This window comes from Fistularia commersonii, chromosome 22 (genome assembly GCF_037954325.1).
Source record: "Fistularia commersonii isolate RoL2024-O1a breed Wild chromosome 22, RoL_Fcom_v1.0, whole genome shotgun sequence".
Classification (NCBI taxonomy): domain Eukaryota; kingdom Metazoa; phylum Chordata; class Actinopteri; order Syngnathiformes; family Fistulariidae; genus Fistularia; species Fistularia commersonii.
In genome coordinates this window covers 7,019,439-7,037,500 of record NC_141305.1, presented here as the reverse complement: position 1 = coordinate 7,037,500, position 18,062 = coordinate 7,019,439, and the positions used below count along the sequence as shown (strand labels likewise).

Below are 18,062 nucleotides of genomic sequence, written 5' to 3'. Positions count from 1 at the left end.
ATTGTTGATATATATATATATATATATACACAAATCAGCATATAGAAGTGAAAAATGTCTAATCGGGGAGAATTCTTTCATTTGGTAATTATTTCAATTTTAGACTTTTCTGTTGGCAGATTTGTGTTATTGATTCCTAACATCATGAGGAAATACTACGGATAAATTAGTTTAAAAAATTCTCTCTCTCTCTCAATATATATATGTGTATGTGTGTGTGTAGAAATGATGAAATAAAATAAAAATAATTTTTATTAAAAAATAAACAAATAAATAAATAAATTAAAAATGCAAAGGCTGTAACTTAAGACTTTTCAGGAAATTACGGCAAAGCCAGGATAGATGAAACAATTAATAATTTAACAAGAAGACGGGAGATTATTAGAAAATGGTTACATTTGAGATTATTCTCAACACACAACCTACTTGTTGAATAAATCTGATTACACACACATTGGGCGAGAGGCAGGTACACCCTGGAGTGGTCCCCAGTCAATTGCAAGGCCACATATATAGACAAACAACATTTCATTTACTCATTAATTTGGGTTGCAGGTTGTTTTTTTGGACTGTGAGAGTAAAGCGGAGAACACGGGGGAACATGGAAACTTGTCGGACTCGAACCAGGGTCCTTCATGCTGTGAGGCCGTAGCGCCAACCACTGCGCCGCCCACACTCATAAATAAATAGATATTTTCACCACGCATCCCATCAGTCATGAGCAACCAGTGCGTTTATCCAGGAGGGTCTTATTACAGGTTTATAAGCCTGTACGAACACCTACTGATGATTAACGCTTCACCAACCCACCTGCTTCTTGGGGCAAAAATCAAAACAACATAACACACAAAGTAAAACAAAAAAAATCACGTTTGCAAGGCAAGCCGATGTGATTAATCTATCCTTTCTCTCGCTCCTCGCCTACAGGCGCCAGACTCAAAACAAGGGTTGGGGAAAAATCTGAAATTCAGGGAACGCTCACCGAGGAAAAGGATAAATCTGAATAGAGAGGATACTGCAGGAAGACAGAAAAACAAAAACAAACAAACCTGCTTCTCTTTGTCAGTCTTTTCAGCCTGGAAGGACACACAAAAACACACACACACACACACACACACACAAAGTGTTAAGTAAAATGCAAGTCATACCCGCGGCCCAAACGCTGAGTTGACAGCAGACGGACTCCCGGAGACTTAAACTTTAATAAAGGAGTGACTTTCTGGGAGGAAGCGACTGCTGCAGAGTCAACACTCTTTTCTTTTCTTTTCCGCAATCCACCGACAAATTAGGGAGACAGTATATCCAATTACCCGTTATTATTATTATTATTATTATTATTATTATTATTATTATTATTATTATTAAAGCTGAGGATCACTTCCATTTAATCTCAGGCTCATTTTTTAATTCTATTTTTTTTATTTTTTTGTTAGAGGACTAGTTTCCAAACTGATGTCTATTTGTTTTCATCTCAGGAATATTTGTTTTTCCTCTAATAACTATTCTATCTATTTTTTTTTATCTGAGAACTATTTCTTTTCAATATAACAATATAAATTGTCAATCTGATATGATTTTATTTTAGTCTGAAGATGGATCCTTTTAAAATCTGGGACTACTTTTGGGAGTATTTTTAAATTTGAGGGGTATTTTTTACTCAAATATGAGGAATATTTCTCAAGAATCAGGGAACTGTTTTTTTTAATCTGAGAATCATTTTTAAAAATGTGGCAACGACTGATTAATTAATTAAGTTTAGGGTTAGGGTTTTAAATATAAGCACTATTTGTTTTTGATCTGAGGACTATTTTTAAAACGGGGACTGTTTTTTATTCCGAGAACTATTTCTTTTTTAACCAAGAACCATTTCTTTTTAGTCTGAAGACTACTTATTTTTTAAATCTCTAGATCTGATGACTATTCTTTCGACTGTTGTTTTTATAGTCTGGGGATTATTTTTTGAATCTGAGGACCATTTTTTGAATCTGAGAACGATTTATTTTTAATCTAACAACTTTTTTTTTCATATAGAAGCTCTATTTTTTTTTAATCTGAAGATTATTTTTAAATCTGGGGGGCATTTATTTTAATCTGAGAATTTCTTTATTAATATGAGCATTATTTCTTTTTAAATCTGGGTCTATTTTTGAACAAGGAAGTTTTCTCTAGGGAAACTTCTGCAATCTCCGAACTTTTCTTTCACGGCAGCGTTGCCTGTCTGCGATGAGAATGACCAGGAGATGCAGTGATGTGGGAACAGAGCCTGATGAGGAACAAGAGATCGATGCTCCTGCTGGACAAATAGAGGAACTGCAGGAAGGCAGTAAAAAAATGGATTCCTTCATCCGAATTTTTCATTTTTGGGACAAAAAAAAAAAAATTGTTTTCAGGAATGTAACTAAATTTACCATCATCAACCGTGCAAACGCTCCCTTGGATTTTTTGCTGATAGTACTAGTAGTGAAAATCTGTTATCTAATAAAAGCTGTTACTAGCACACACACACACCAATGCACACACATGAGAAGAACACACCTTTTCCTTCTTGATTTCAAATGGGGGGGAGGCCGTGGCACCAGAACAAAAGGGATAAAGAGAGATGGAGGACATGTTGATAACATGTTGACTAACCAATAATTTACTTGTTGCATGTCTTATATATATATATATATATATATATATATATATATACATACATATATATATGTATGTATATATATATATATCCTAGCTCACCTTCTCCTCGTCAATCAGCTGGACAGGAAAGTAAAGACAGACAAAAATTAAATGAAAAAGAAACATGATAAAACAATGTAAGGACAAGTGGAAGCTAAGTTAAGGGTAAAGCTAAGGGTCGGGCCAGAGCTGCACACAGTGTTTAGCCTTTAAGGCTAGTACAGTTCTATTGGAAGGATTTTCTCCTGGACGAGGGGAGAGGGGTTAAGGTTCACTCTTCCATACACGACATGGCAGAACATCAGAAAACATGGGGTTCTAGATGGGTGAAGGTTCTGTCATCAAACCGTCACTCCATCGACCAACTGACCTTTTCTTCCTTCTCTCTGTTGTCCACCTGAAGGAGCCAAAAAGGAAGGAACCAGCAGATTTGTTATTCTCTTGTTTTTTTTTCCCCCACTGTTCTTTTCCTGTTATTTCAAATGTTCTTTCTTCTGCTAGTTAGTTGTCCATTTATCAATTTTAATCAATTGCTTTTATATCTTCTACGCCAGGCCCATTGTTCTTGTATGCTTTGCTTTGTTCAGATTCGGTTCTCCTGTTTTCCTCTCCTCAGCCTTTCCATTGGTCTATTTTCCCTCCTTTGAATAAAATTTCTTGCGCTTCTGTGCCTGACAAGTGCTGAATTTTAGGTGACTCTCAGACTTGAATTTAAAGTAAAACCCCACCAGGGAGGACTATTAGGCTAAATACGCTTTTACTGTTTGTCTCGCAATGTGTTGTTGGGAAAGTACGAAGGATGATTTCTTTAAAAATCGCAACCGCCGCATCACATGCTGGGTTGATGACGTACAGAGGTCGCACGTGTTAATATCGGCTTTATGCTAGGATTAGCTTTTGGTCTCTATGGTATATACGGGAATAATGCCACATTGTGCTAGTTTTGGGCGCAATATCCAGCCCAATGGAAACAAAGGTGGTGATGCTCGTCCACACATGAGAAGCAAGGAGTGTGAAATTTGTGGATGTAGACAACTTCCTCTGGATATATGTTCTCGCCGCTCTCTGGATGCATTTGATGCATTAGCCAAGCTAAGCTGCAGATGCTGCTAGCTTTAAACGGACGCTATAGCCAAACGCCGTTCCTACAGTTTTCTTTCAAAAGTAAAAGGTTCTCGGGAAACGCCTGAGGGCCGTTTGAAGACACGCTGTTGAGGGATTCTATTATCATTTTAATGTAACTGGTACACAATTTGATCATATAAAACACTAACGTCTTGACCACGGATCCCTTCAACAGCAAATCTAGCTTTTGTGTTTCCTTCAACAGGGTATTAAAGATGTATTATGGAGACAGGAAGTTAAAAGCAGTGATTTAAAGGGGTTTCCTTAAAATGACCCTAAGGGGAGACCTTTAAGGGCCCCTTAGATGAAAACGAATGTCAACGACGACCTTAGCGGTTTTGTACTCGGACATTCTTGAAAAGCACAAATGAAGCGATAATCGAAATCAATAAATAAGACAAAGCAAATCCTAAGGGTGATTGCATGTAGCAGATTTTTTTTTAACATGCAAATATGAAAATCTAAGGTCGTCTTTGGTGGCTAAGTAGCTATTAGCAATGCACGAAGATAAAGATTTTATAAAATCTTAACTTGAAATATTCGGGCCACTTAAGGCACCGAGGGAACCCTAAGCTCAGTCGAAACAGAAGGGAAAAAGCGAAGGGCTAACACTCACGCCGTCTTGAAGTAATATTTAGTTATTGAAGGTAAGTCATCTATTAAGGCGTCTGTGCAGACAGCGGTTTGAGTTAAAATGTTAAGTTAAAATGACGGCGACCCGCGGCAGCTGTGAAAAGAAAACCGCCTGTATGTAGCCGCCGCCAGGCCTCCCGCGGTCAGCTGAGCATCAATATGAAGGAAATCCAGGAAATTAACGGCGTTGGCCAAATGGCGGGTTTCAGGCGGCGTTGGATTCCGCGGCGACAAGGCCGTTAGATGTTCCGCGCCAAAGGCGTGACAGGAGGTTTGTGAGCTCCGGGGGGTTCGTTAGCGAAGCAGCGGCAGACATGCAGATGGAAGCGGCGCCGGCCGGCCCCCATGAAAGCGAGGCTGTTATTTCAGGCCGAATCCCGCAGCGTGACGCCGATGAAATGCCGGCGGGCGGCGGCGGTGGCTGATAAGACGCCGTTTCAGACGTTATTGATGCCGCTGGATATGTTAAGACACTCAGCCTGCTCCAGCGGAAATACACCATATATTTACTGTGTAAAAATACAAATATATCTGTCTTAGAATTATTTTGAGGTCATTATTGTTATTTTTCCCGCCTTAATCGACCGAAAGTTTATGGTCAATTATCCTGATTCTTTTGGATTCATTCATATTTGTTGGAAAACATTTTTTATTTCTATTTTTTTATTTTTACACAATTCTATGAGACCCTATTTTTCCATTCGATTTGCTTCTTTCATCCCCTCTTACCTCGGATCCTTCGGAGTCCGAGCAGGCCGACTGGATGGAAAGCAACAAATGTGAAACAAAAAGAGCAAATGGTGAAATGAGTCGAAATGAATATAAGCAGAAAAAAATTAGAAGAATTTTTGGATTTCCAATAAACAAAATGCTAAGTGTTAGAAAAATTGTTTGTTTTTGCCACCCACCACGTCCTCGTCCTCGTCCTTGTCACTGAAGGCCTGGTGGAGGCGAGGAGGATTATCATCAAAATTAAAAGGAAAATAAGAATTAAAGATGTAAAAGACAGTTGAGATGTGGAAGACGGTTGAGCTTCAAACAGCAAAACTGGGCAATTTCAGATAATGATTATTTCAATTATTATTATTATTATTCTGTTGTTGTTATTACTATACCATGACTATTGGCATAATTATCATTTATACTGTTTGAATTATTGTTGTCATGAAAATAACGATTATTATATCTGTTATTATCCTTATTTTTACAATTATTACTGTTATTATCATCATTCTCATTTTCTTTATTAGTCCAGTTATTATTAGTATTATCGATAAGTCAATAAATATACAGTTTTGATTCAATTTTATGTCACATGTAAGAACTGCTAAGTTAAAATTAATATAATTTATCTTAGAAAACGTTTGGAAAAATTTTTCTGGAAATTGGTGAGTAAAGGCCAAAAAATATGAACATTTTTGTCAACAAGAAAATGTTGAAATAATGACCTGGAAATGATCAGATAATTAGATTATATTTTTAAAAAAAATGCAAAAATTGAATGTTTTTACAGGAAGTTCTGTTAATTCGTCTGTATTCATTGACAAAATATTCTTTCTGGTTATTTTATTTTGAAAAACTTTTATATTATTTTTTTAATTTAATTCCCTCCTTGTTTAATTGCAATATAATAACACCGGTAACGACCTACAGTTCCAGCAGACGAAGAAAAATATATTATATTTTTAGAGTAAACAAGGATGCACGATTTTTTTTTGTTCCAATTCATGACATTTCAGGCCTAATGAATGAATCTACAGATGAATTTTTTTTTTTAAACTGAGAATCAAGAAATGTTAGACTATGTTGCAAAACACTCTGCAATAAAAGAGCGCCTCGGAGCCGCGGAGGTTCACCCACCTCCTCCTCCTCCGACTCCTCGGGCTCCTCCTCGTTCTCCAGCTGCGGGAGGGCGGAGGAGAAGAAGCAGCGGCGTCAAATGGGTGAGTGTGTTTATTGGAGGTGACGCCGACAGTGGGGGAAGAAGAGGAACTGAGACCGAACTACCGGGTAAAGAAAGGCTTGGCGCGGCAAAGCGGAGAGGAATGCTAAGGAAGGGGGTGTCAATCAAGTTTTATATTTTCAATTCTAGGCTGGGGAGCAGTGGATGGGGAAAGAAGAGGAGGCAGGGAAAATAAAAACAACAAAAAAACATACCCTCTCTTCTTCGGCAGTCAACTGGAGGAAACACACACACACACACACACGATTCAGTTTTTAAAAGTTCCTTACTAACGTTGTGAAGGATCTGCATGGCATGTGGAACTTAGCATTATGCACATGCAACCAAAATTCTCACACACATACACGTGCATGCACACATACGCACACACACACACGAACACGTACAAACGATTCAGTCTTTGAAAGTTACTTACTCGAGTTGTGGATGTGCACGTGTGTGCACACGCATGCACCCACACACACACTATTTAGTTTTCAAAAGTTACTTACTCCGGATGGTGAAAGTTTGTATGGGACATGGCACCTAGCATTATTCTAGTAGCATGTATGTGGAGCCAAAATTTATTCATACACACACACACACACACACACACACACACACACACACACAGACACACACACACAAAATTCAGTTTTTAAAAGTTTCTTACTTAGGCTGTGAAGGATCTGTATGGGATGTGGAACCTAGCATTATGCACATGTAACCAAAATTCACATACACACACACATACACGTGCATGCACACATACGCAAACACACACGAACACGCACAAACAATTCAGTCTTTGAAAGTTTCTTACCCGAGTTGTTTAAGATGTGGATGTGCACGTATGTGCACACGCATGCACCCACACACACACGCTATTTAGTATTCAAAAGTTACTCAATCAGGGTAGTGAAAGTTCTGTATGGGACATGGCGCCAAGTATTATTCTTGTAGCATGCATGTAGAGCCAAAATTCATTCATACACACACTCACATGCATACGCACGCATTCACGTGTGCGCACACACATACACATACACACACACACCCCCCACACACACACACACACACAAGATTTAGTCTTTAAAAGTTCCTTACGGCGGTTCTGAAGGCTCTGTATAGGACACAGAACGTGGCATTACTCTGAATTACACATACACACACACTCATACACACAAACACACACACACAAACACGCACGCACGCACACACAATTCATTTTTTAGAAGTCCCTTACTCAGGTTGTGAAGGATCTGTATGGGATGTTCAACCTAGCATTATGCACGTGTAACCAAAATTCCCACACACACACACCATCTGTCATCTCTGAAAGCTCTTCATTTTCAACGTTCAGATTCTTGGCTCCGATAAAACAGGTTAAACCAAAATATTTGACGGTACCTTGACCCAAAGAGTACTTTTGTTCTTTCAAAAAAAACAGCTGGAAATATAAAGGTTGGGAGCAGGGGGTTAAAGGTCAGGGGTCAGGGGTCAGGGGTCGGGGAAGCCTCACCTGTTTGGCTCCCATGGACTCAAACATCTTCTCCAGCAGGACCCTCATCTGCTGGATGTTGTTCATCAGGACGCACGGCTGCGGGGGGTCGCAGGGGAGGGAAGGGGGTGCAGAGACATTCTGTTCATGATGTCTGTAGAGGTTCTCAGTCGTCTAGGTCACGATCAATTTATGTCCAAATCTTCTTGTCATGGCAACTGGACTGGAACTTGACCGGTCTTCACATGTTTAACTCCTCATCGAGAGGATTCCTCGGTTCTAACGACCGGTGGGGAGTTTCCGAATAGAACCGCCAGAGTTTCAGGAGGGTCGTCGATCGCTATCTACCGCTCGATCGCAAAGGCAGTGTAGATAGATCGCGTGGCATTAAAACATCAGCCTCTCACCCACACTATGAAATTTGTCACTTGACTGACAGTCGATCTGTCCAATCTGACCTTTTCTGACACAGACGTCCCTTTGCATGTGCACATAACGGCGCGTTCTGGCAAGCTAGCGAGTTAGCCTCCAATTTATGTCTTCTAAACTTATGGGTATAAAAATGAGTGTGGGAGCTGGACCGGGTAAAATGACTAAAATGTATCACTTCCATACCGAATGGGAGGTGGACTTTTTTATTTTACTGTCATTTTCAAAGTGCATTTGCCTCATCTATCGGTCTGTCGTCGCTACACCGAAAAAGGGAAATGTGGAGCTGCATTTTGAGACTGTTCATAAAAAGTACCGCACCGACTTCCCTCCGAAAAGTGAGCTGAGAAGGAAAAAGGTGAAGGAACTAAAATCCGAGCTGTCAGGAAAGCAGTCATTTTTCTCACAGCTAACTTCAACTACGCTGCTGACTCCATTCAAGTCATTAGAATAAGGTATTTACCAAAAAAGTTGTAGTGTGCCATAAGGGTTCATGCAGTTATGCAAGATCCACAAACATTTATCGTGTTAAGTATACTCAGTAGATATACAAATAAACATAAATTCAGCATTTTTAGTGGGGGTAGATTTTTCACATGTTCATTTTCATTTGAAAAGTAGCTCACAAGGCAAAAAGATGTGTTACGTACATGACATAAAAAATTACAAATGACAAATTACATATGTAAATATGTAAAAAGAGTTGATCGGCAGAAACCGGGTCCAATGGTGTTGCTATGCTAATGGAGTGCCGTTTGTTGGGACAAAACAGCAACTGCACTGGAATGTAAAAAGTTAAAGCTACCGAGGAGTGAAACCTGTTGGATCACATGAAAAAACCCCTTTGACTCATTTCGGTCCGGGGGCCACTGATATCAAGGGGGCCGGACCAGTAAAATCATTACCTAGAAGTAACACGAAGTCCGAATTTTTCCTTTGTTTTAGTGCAAAAGGGGTAAACAGGTAAATTATAAAAATCTTTATATGCAACAAACTGTTCCTCTAAAAAATAGATGAAATATTAAAAATTAATTGATGAAATTACACCCAAAAAATATTGTTGAGTTAAAGGAGAAAATCTTGTCACTGTAGGAAAGTTTGCTGCTATTATTTATTAGAAAATTGATTGGTAGCATGTATTAGAGGAGGTATTATGTTTTCAAGGCTATTCTGGTTATTAAATCAATCTTTTTAATTTTGCCCGTTTTTTTTTTTTTCTGCTATAATTTTTGTGTTTTTTATAGAAATAAGAAAAGATCATTTTATCAATGTCACTTGATGATTTTTCATCAAAAAATCATTTTGTTTTCAAATTTTGAAGCAAAAAATTTACTGCAAAGTTCCCTTTTTTTGTTTTTTTCCTTGCCTGTTTTTTTTTTTTTGAAAACCCACTGTTTTAAACCCCCAGATGCACGTGAGAAAAAAAACACACTGGCCGCACTAACACAAAAATTTGAATTCAGGCAGGGGGGAAAACGAACAAGGATTTAATTAGTTCATTCATTTAATTCAATTTAAAATTTGTAGATGGCGATCTTGTAACATCTAAATAAACTTGTTCAAATGTGTTTTTCGCTCTTAATAAGCGACACTGCACGTGCCAGTACAAGGATAACAGCGCGCAGAGAGGACGGTGTTTTCGTTTTACTGCCAGTGGATAATTTAAGTTCAGCTTTTTTTCATAATGACTCAAATAGACATTGAGTATTTTGCTTGAAAGTAACCTTCAACCCAACGTCTTTTTTTCAAAGTTCAAAATGTTTTGTTGCATGCAGAAATGTAATTTCATTTTCTTTTCAGTTTTTCATTGATTTAAACAAAATGCAAAATATATTTTGTTTATACATTGCATAAAGGCAAAAAAAAAAAAAAAAAAATTGTTATATGCTGCGTTAATTCATTTTAAAATTCAAAAGGGTCGTGTCGCTCCCGGTGTTTTCTTTACTGTGGGGAAATGGGTCCAAATGGCTTTTTGAGTGGTAAAGGTTACCGAGCCTTGACGCGGACCTACACAAAACCCTGGCAGTTCTGTTTGAAAACACCCTACAGGTCATTAGAAGTGAAAAAGCCTCTCGGATGAAGGCCGAAACATCTTCAAGTGAAGAAATTCCAATCCAGTTGCCACATTTCCACATGAATTCTGTTCACAATTTCTGCTGTTTTGGCGAAAATACTAGAAAATCATGACATTAATTAAAATTAACTTGTCTTTTTTTTTACATACCAAGTATTTAGAGTTTGTTTTTTTTTTTAAATCAATGAAATATTCTCCTCATGATGAAGGGCGGCGTGGTGTACTCACGATCTTCTCCTTCTCACAGTAGGAGGGGAAGCTTTTGGCCAGCAGGGCGGCGTACTGGAGCAGCACTTTGGTGATAGTCTGGCGAGGACACAAGAGGTCAAAGGTCGCATCTCTCTCTTTTTTAAAATTTTTTATCTGTTATTTTTAATTTTCAGTTGTTGGGTTTGATCTAAAAATGCAAAAGTTTGTCATTAAAACATTTTAAATAAACTAGTATGGGAAGTTTTTATTGATTTTTTTGTTAAAAATATAAGGGTGACATCATCTCAGGGTCATGTGACCAGGGACCCACTGGAAGATGGAGGCACTGAAAGGAGGGATGAGACGGTGGGATGTAATGGAGGGATGAGACCAGTGGAAATATGGAGAGATGAGATGGAGGGATTGAAAGGAAGGATGAGATGGAGCGATAGCTGGGAGATACATTAGAGAGAACATTAGAGAATATTAGAGGAGTGGTAGAAAATAAAAACGATTTCGGGGACAAAACAGAGTGGCAGCTTCAATTAAACAAACTGTATTCAATGGCCTATGCGTACACACACACACACACACACACACACACAATTTGAAAGCTTTCTCTAAAAGCATAAGAATAAGAATAAGAACAACTTTATTTATCCCGAAGGAAACTGTTGAGCCAGAGTTTCAAGTAAAACATAACAATAAAAAATAATAGTAGGAAATTGTATAAACAGTATAAAAAAAAGGGGGGAGAATAAGAAATACAAATAAAACTATAAAGTGTCAAAGTAACAAGTCAAGGCTATAAAGTGTCTTAAGGTCTGAGGTGAAAAGATTTTAAGATTCCCTGCGTTAGAAGGGAGAGGAATTGAAAAGTCTGATAGCCTCAGGTAGGAAAGACCTCCTGTGGCATCTGCCTTAAATCAAAATAAAAGGAAAGTAGAAATAAGATGACTTAATAAATTCAGTAAACTTCAATACAAGGAGAGAGAGCAGCCTATATTAGTGTGTGTGTGTGTGTGTGTGTGTGTGTGTGTGTGTCTGAGACTTACACCTGAGGGGTCATATTAGGTTAATGAAAATAAAGACATTAAGGATACTGGAAAATTAAATATAATAATAATCATAAAGATAATTAATAAATAATAATAATAACAACAATAAAAATATCAGTAATGTAACAATAATAATACTATTAATAATAATAATAATGATATTTTGTCAACATAATTTCTATCAATTTTATCATTTTCTCACCACATTCTGGATCACTGTTATAATCATGGGACTTCCCATATTTTGGCAGAAATTAACTTAATTTTGGTCGGTCACCTTGGCGAAGCGGCGGTTGTAGTGGGCCACCACGTCCGGGTCGGGACAGTCCAGCTTCCTGATGATCTCGAAGCTCTGGTTGAGCTGCGTGAAGATGTCGACCACCGAGCTGGAGAACAGGGCGTGTTCCGACGTCTGCTGGAACTGTGGGTCGTTACCGGTGTTATTATATTGCAATTAAACATGTAGGAAATTAGATTAAAAAAATAATATAAAATTTTTCCAAAATAAAATAACCAGAAAGAAGCATCTGGTGTCGCATTAGAAGAACGACAGAAGGGAAAATACATATTCATGCAATGATAATACCTATAATTATTCATTATTTATGTTATTAGACTTTATTATATGTTTTTTCCACTACTGTCAGTGCTATGTTTAAATATTTAAATTTCAGTTTTTTTTTAATAACTAAATATATTCTATATTCATTTTTTTGAAGATGTTTTTGGCCAATTCAAGTACAATTACTTGCAGCAAACAGGCAAAGAAGAGGAGGAAAAGAAGTGACAAATACTGGACTCTTTGGAGATTCTGATTAGAAACTCCTTCCTCCTCATTCTCTTCCTCGCCCTCCTCTTCCTCCTCATCTCTGTGTCATGACTGAAGTGCATTAAAGTGTCTTCCGGTGATAAATTCCCAGTAAGTGGCGCCGGCGACGTCCGTCGGACTCGGGATGAATTTTCCCCGGGCGGCCGATTCTCGCTCTTTTACACCGCTCGCCTGTTCGTCTCCTCTACATCTTTGGCGTTTGGACGTTCGCCCGCCCTCTGGAATGGGTGTGTGTGTGTGTGTGTGTGTTGGGTGAGTATGTGTGTGTGTGATGTGTGTAGGGGGGGGGGATGCACTTAAGTGTTCGTTGGTAAAAGCCGTCCCTAATGGACGGCCAAGTCCCGAGGGACAGGCTGTCATGCTGACTGGGGAAGATGTGTTGTTGAGACGCATTTTGTAATAAAGCTGCATTTTGTAATAAACTGTCGCATTTTGTAATAAGTTATTACATTTTAAATGCACTTGCAACTTTTTTATTCTCTAGGAAATGTAATAACATGGAATTTATAGAATATTCTCTGTTTAATGCAACCTTTGAATAGTGTACTGATAGTAATTGCTAAGTACTGCTACTAGGCTAATACAGTGATACTAATAATAGGCCTAGCTTTTACAAATACTTTACGGTGAAATAAAATACAATTAACAAACAATTAAACTTTAGAATTGTTATAACATCATGCACCATGTTATTACATTTCCTAGAGAATAAAAAGTTGCAAGTGCATTTTGTAATAATCTGCTCAATATTAAAAACTTATTACATAATGCAGCAAAATATATAACAAAATGTGTTGGGGCAGTTTATTACAAAATGCGGCTTTATTACAAAATGAAATGAAAAAGTTATCACATTTTGGACGTTTATGCACCGTTATTATAAAATGCGTCTCAACACGTGTTGAGTGTGTGTGTGTGTGCATGTGTGTGTATGTTCCACACGGATAGAACCCGGTTGACGTCTGGGATGGAAGCAGGAACCTTGGAATCGCCACTGCCTGACGCTGTGCAAACCTGGTGAGTGACTACCACCCCCGGCCTCTAGGGGGCGCTGTTTCCCCCTCGGCTCTCACCCCTTCCCGCCGGTCTCTTTCCAGGGCGCCGTGCATGAACTCCATGGAAACGTCCTCGTTCTCAGCCAGCCAGGCCAGGACAAACTGCAGGAACCATCTGGAAGGAACGTAAGGCCGCCATGGAAGATACCGTGTTTGATGATGAAAGAAAAGAAAAAGTAAATAAATAAATGATTATGAAGATAAATCGTGCTGGAGGTGAGGGGTATTGAATTTAAATCTCAAACTCGACTTAATCAGATTAACTTCAGATTTTTAGTTCAAAATGGAAAAAAAAAAAAACTATTGCGATATTGCAATATTTATCGTTTTAGACGTGATTATTCTCAATTCGCCAAAACACAGAAAGTTAAAACCTCTCTCTGATTTTGTTTAGGTTTTAGTCGAATAATTCAGCATTGTCTTGAAGGACTGCACTGATTCTCACTTCTGTGTTCTGCAGCTGAAATTTGCATTTTGACTTCATTCCAGAAAGATGTAAAACAAACCAAAATGCAAACTTTCACCCGACTCGTCTTTTCCATATTTCGTTGAACCATTGAACACTTTTCTTTGTTTTTTAACCTCATCAGCAATAGTGTTAGTGTTAGTGTTATTACATGCTTGCTTGCTAAAGCTGTTAGATCCACTAATGTGAGGAAAAGCAGAGTGTGTGTGTGTGTGTGTGTGTGTGTGTGTTTGTGTGTGTGTGTGTCTTACGCTGGGTATTCAGGCACAGACTCAGCAAAGGCTGGCAGATCCTTCACGTACTCGTTGTAAAGCCACTTCACCTTGAAATGCAGGTTCATGTAGTCGGCTGGTTTACAAAGCTTGTGCTTCTCGTGCTCTGTGAGACACACACACACACGCACACACATGCGCACAAACACACACAAATGGGCACACACACAAACAGATTGTCTATTGACATACCTTGTCATTTGTTCACATGATTTTATGAGGTTACGTTTTTGTACTATATTTAAGTGGCTCTGAATAATACCAAGTATTTGGAAAAAATATTTCATTGGAGAGAAAAGAGTTTATCTAGATTTAATTATCTATATTATAATAGTGTTCGCTGTTGTTGGGTAGGAGATATACTGGGTGAAACTGTAAAACTATTGATTAATATGTAAAGCAACCAGCCGAAAAAACGGGATGTCCAAGTCCAGCTGTACCAATATCCATTAATAGAAAAAAAATAATTAGACATGAAAACTTAAAATGAATGTATATTAGGAAATATATCCAGGCATTTCTTGAGTGACATCAAATAAAGAATCCAGTAAAAACAAGGCTGAAAAAATAGCAAACTGACAAATAAAGGTACTACATTTTCAAAAATGTCACTTTGTATTTTTTGGGGAAAAAGAATACATATTTTTGCTCACAATAAATCTGAAAATATACCTGTCTTTACCGTCTTTAAAGTACTTTGTTTAACAGCCCAGGGTGTAGTATCAAATTATGTAAAATCTAATAAAGATTAAACATTAAAACCTTAAAAGAATATGTTTTATAAATATATGATAAAAGAAAAATCCTCTTTACTGCAAAACAACAGGGCAGAATTTTGTTTTTTCTTTGTTGAGTAAATGCTTGCTTCTTTTCCGCTTCATTCAAAACTAAAAATTTTATTCAGGCAATGAATAAACCAAATAAAGAATCCAGAGAAAATTAGTGGAAAAAATAGCAAACTGACAAATAAAACCCCTATATTTTCCATAAAAATTAAAAATGTTCATTACTTTATTTTTGAGTGAAAAAAAATTCATATTTCTATAATAAATTCAGAAAATATACATTACTTAAAAGTACCTCAAGCAACAGGCAAGGATGTATTATCAAATGTAGTAACTTTAAAAATAAAGATGTTAAAACTATTGTCAGACAGACGAAGACCGTTTAAAACCGATTCTCCGACGTGCTACATCACTAATTCTCTAATTCGCTGACCGCCGTCGGATGTGTCACACACACACACACACACACACACACACACACACACACACGTGCCTTACCAGCATCGAAGTCTAACCCGCGGACCCGGAAGGCGACAGGGGCTGAATAGTGACAATCCGTTGCCACGGGAACCAGTGGAGGGTTCAGACAGAAAAACAAGCAGCTGCGATCAAGCACTGAAACCTGTCTGCTTGCAATCTACTCTGATACTGATCCAGAGGATCTAGAGCTACGAGATCTAGAGCTACGGAATCTATAACACAGACTGAGATCAGGGATCCTCAAATATTCTATATTTCTTTTTTCGTGTATGATTTATCCCTTGCTTTTTAAATCCTCGGCGGAAAAGAGCCAACAATGACGCGTTTGCGTTTCCATTTTTTTTGGAACATACCAGTATTTGGTCATTTTGGTTTCACGCCTCCTTAGAGAAAGATAATGTTTTTCATTTTGATAAAAAATGATTGTAGAAAATCTTGGAAAGAAGATAAACAAAGATTGTACTCTTCGTTCCTGGATGTTGAAATAGTTTTCTGCTCAAAAATTACCCTATTTTTTTTAAGGATAATGGGTTGATTTGATCGTATCCTAGCAAAAAAAAAAAAAAAATTGAAAAGAGTGAAAGACAAGTCGTAGTCACTCAGAATTAGGTATCGGTGTAGCGATGTCCTTGTACAAGGACGCCGGGTCACAAGAAGAGAAAGGGGAATGAGGTTAAACATAAAAAATGATAAAATGATAAAACATTGAATTCTTTTATCAACATGGACCCTAATTTCCATGGTGTTGTGTAAGCAGGACATGGCTAAAGCTACTACTACTGCTAACAAGAGAGAAATAACTATGGCGGGGCTCCTGATCTCACGAGTAACTATTTGGTTTAGATTTTGAATTTTAGACGGTTCTAATGCTAAGGTGTGGAACTACGACCTCACCGTTCTTCCAGTGGCAGCGGCCTAATTTGTCCAAAACTGGGGGTTGGGGGGATCAAAGATATGACAGAGGTAAGCAGGTTGGAGAGGGTGGAGCGTGCACATGCATGCACACGTGCACAAAATCTCACCCTCCAGGGCGTATTTCATGTCCTGAGCAAACAGCGTCCACATGACCTCGGCGCTGACTTTCCCCACGTTCAGTTCCTGCGGGAACCTGTGGGGGGCAAGAGACGGAAACGGCCATTGATTTAAAACTATTTGTTGTTATTGTCATGGTTTATTAGTTGCCGGAGAAACAAAATAATCAATCAATCATTGAGCCAAAACAGACCAAGGCTTCGAAGTTTGTGCAAATGTTTTGAGCTTTGTCCTTGTGAACCAGTTTGACATGTTACTGTTGTGTAGCTGGAACTGAAAAAAGGGGGCGGGGCTTGTTCGATGTGCACACTCAGGTGATGGACGTTCCTCTGGCTCGGCTTTGGATCTACATTTTTTGTGTTTTTCAAGTCATTGTTCTGTGTGGTACTTTGGTTTGGATGGCGAAGTACTCATACTAGTTGGTATTGATTGTGTACAATACTCTTACTGGTTGGCAACGGGTGTATAGTACTCATAGTACTTGATGACCAGTGTGTAGCACTTCTAGTTGTTGTTGATGTTGTAACTCTTCCTGGCTGATGACGGGTGTGTAGTACTCATTCTGGTTGACAGTTGGTTCCAATTGTACCCATACCGCTTGATGATGGTGTAGTACAGGTATGTCCAAAGTCCGGCCCGCGGGCCAAAAGCGGCCCGTGTTCAAATTTCCACCGGCCCGCAGCCTCTGTCATAAAATCGATAATAAAATCTAATTGCCCATTTTTCTGTTTCGTATTTTTGATCTGAGTCTAAAATTGAAATAATGAAAAACACTGCATTTCCCCTTTTTGATAAGCAGTAATACAAGGATTCATATGGCACTCAATGGTTTGTACTTCTGAATAATATCACTGTTAGAGTTATTTTCCTGTTCACATGTTTTGAATTTAGAGGTTCAAAGTGAGCATTTAATAGTGAATAAATAGTAATATTTCAAATGAACCGATATGTTTAATCTTATTCCAGATGGACATTTTATGAGGTATTTAAATATGACAGACACATTCAAATATATTTTAAGACATGAAAAGAATGCCAATTCCAATGAAAAATGTTGATTTGTCATTTAATGTTAATGGTTCCAAGAATGTCTGGTTGAATGGTCGGCCTTTACACATTTTCAACTCGCCAAATATGGCCCTCTTTGCAAAAAGTTTGGACACCCCTGGTGTAGTACCTCTTATTGGCTGATGACGGACATATAGTACCCTTTCTGGTTGCTAACTGGAGTGTATAGTCCTCATACTGTGTCGGTAACGGGTGTGTATCATACTCATAGTGCTTGATGACCTATGTGTAGTACTTCTTACTAGTCGTTATTGCAGGTGTAGTATCTCCTACTGGCCGATGACGGATTTGTAGCACGCAAATTTGGTTGATAATTGGTGTAAAAAGTACTCATATTGGTTGACGATCGGTGTTTAGTACCTCTTACTGGTTGATTAGGGGTGTGAATAGTACTCATTCTACCTTCTAATGAGTTTGTAGGACCTCTTACTGGTTAATGATGGGTATG

The 18,062-nt window shown here is 38.2% G+C and overlaps 1 protein-coding gene across 1 annotated transcript in view; it reads right to left on the bottom strand.

Moving 5' to 3' along the window:
- LOC147221548 (uncharacterized) overlaps positions 1–18,062 on the bottom strand; it is a 124,150-nt gene that overhangs the window by 12,536 nt on the left and 93,552 nt on the right. Inside the window, exons 34-41 of the mRNA XM_086169208.1 lie at positions 16,537–16,622; positions 16,409–16,444; positions 15,533–15,574; positions 14,229–14,355; positions 13,530–13,626; positions 11,905–12,048; positions 10,609–10,686; positions 7,899–7,976 (exon numbers count right to left, since the gene is read on the bottom strand). Coding sequence (XP_086025334.1) covers positions 7,899–7,976; positions 10,609–10,686; positions 11,905–12,048; positions 13,530–13,626; positions 14,229–14,355; positions 15,533–15,574; positions 16,409–16,444; positions 16,537–16,622 — 688 coding nt within the window. The remainder of the gene's footprint in view (positions 1–7,898; positions 7,977–10,608; positions 10,687–11,904; positions 12,049–13,529; positions 13,627–14,228; positions 14,356–15,532; positions 15,575–16,408; positions 16,445–16,536; positions 16,623–18,062) is intronic.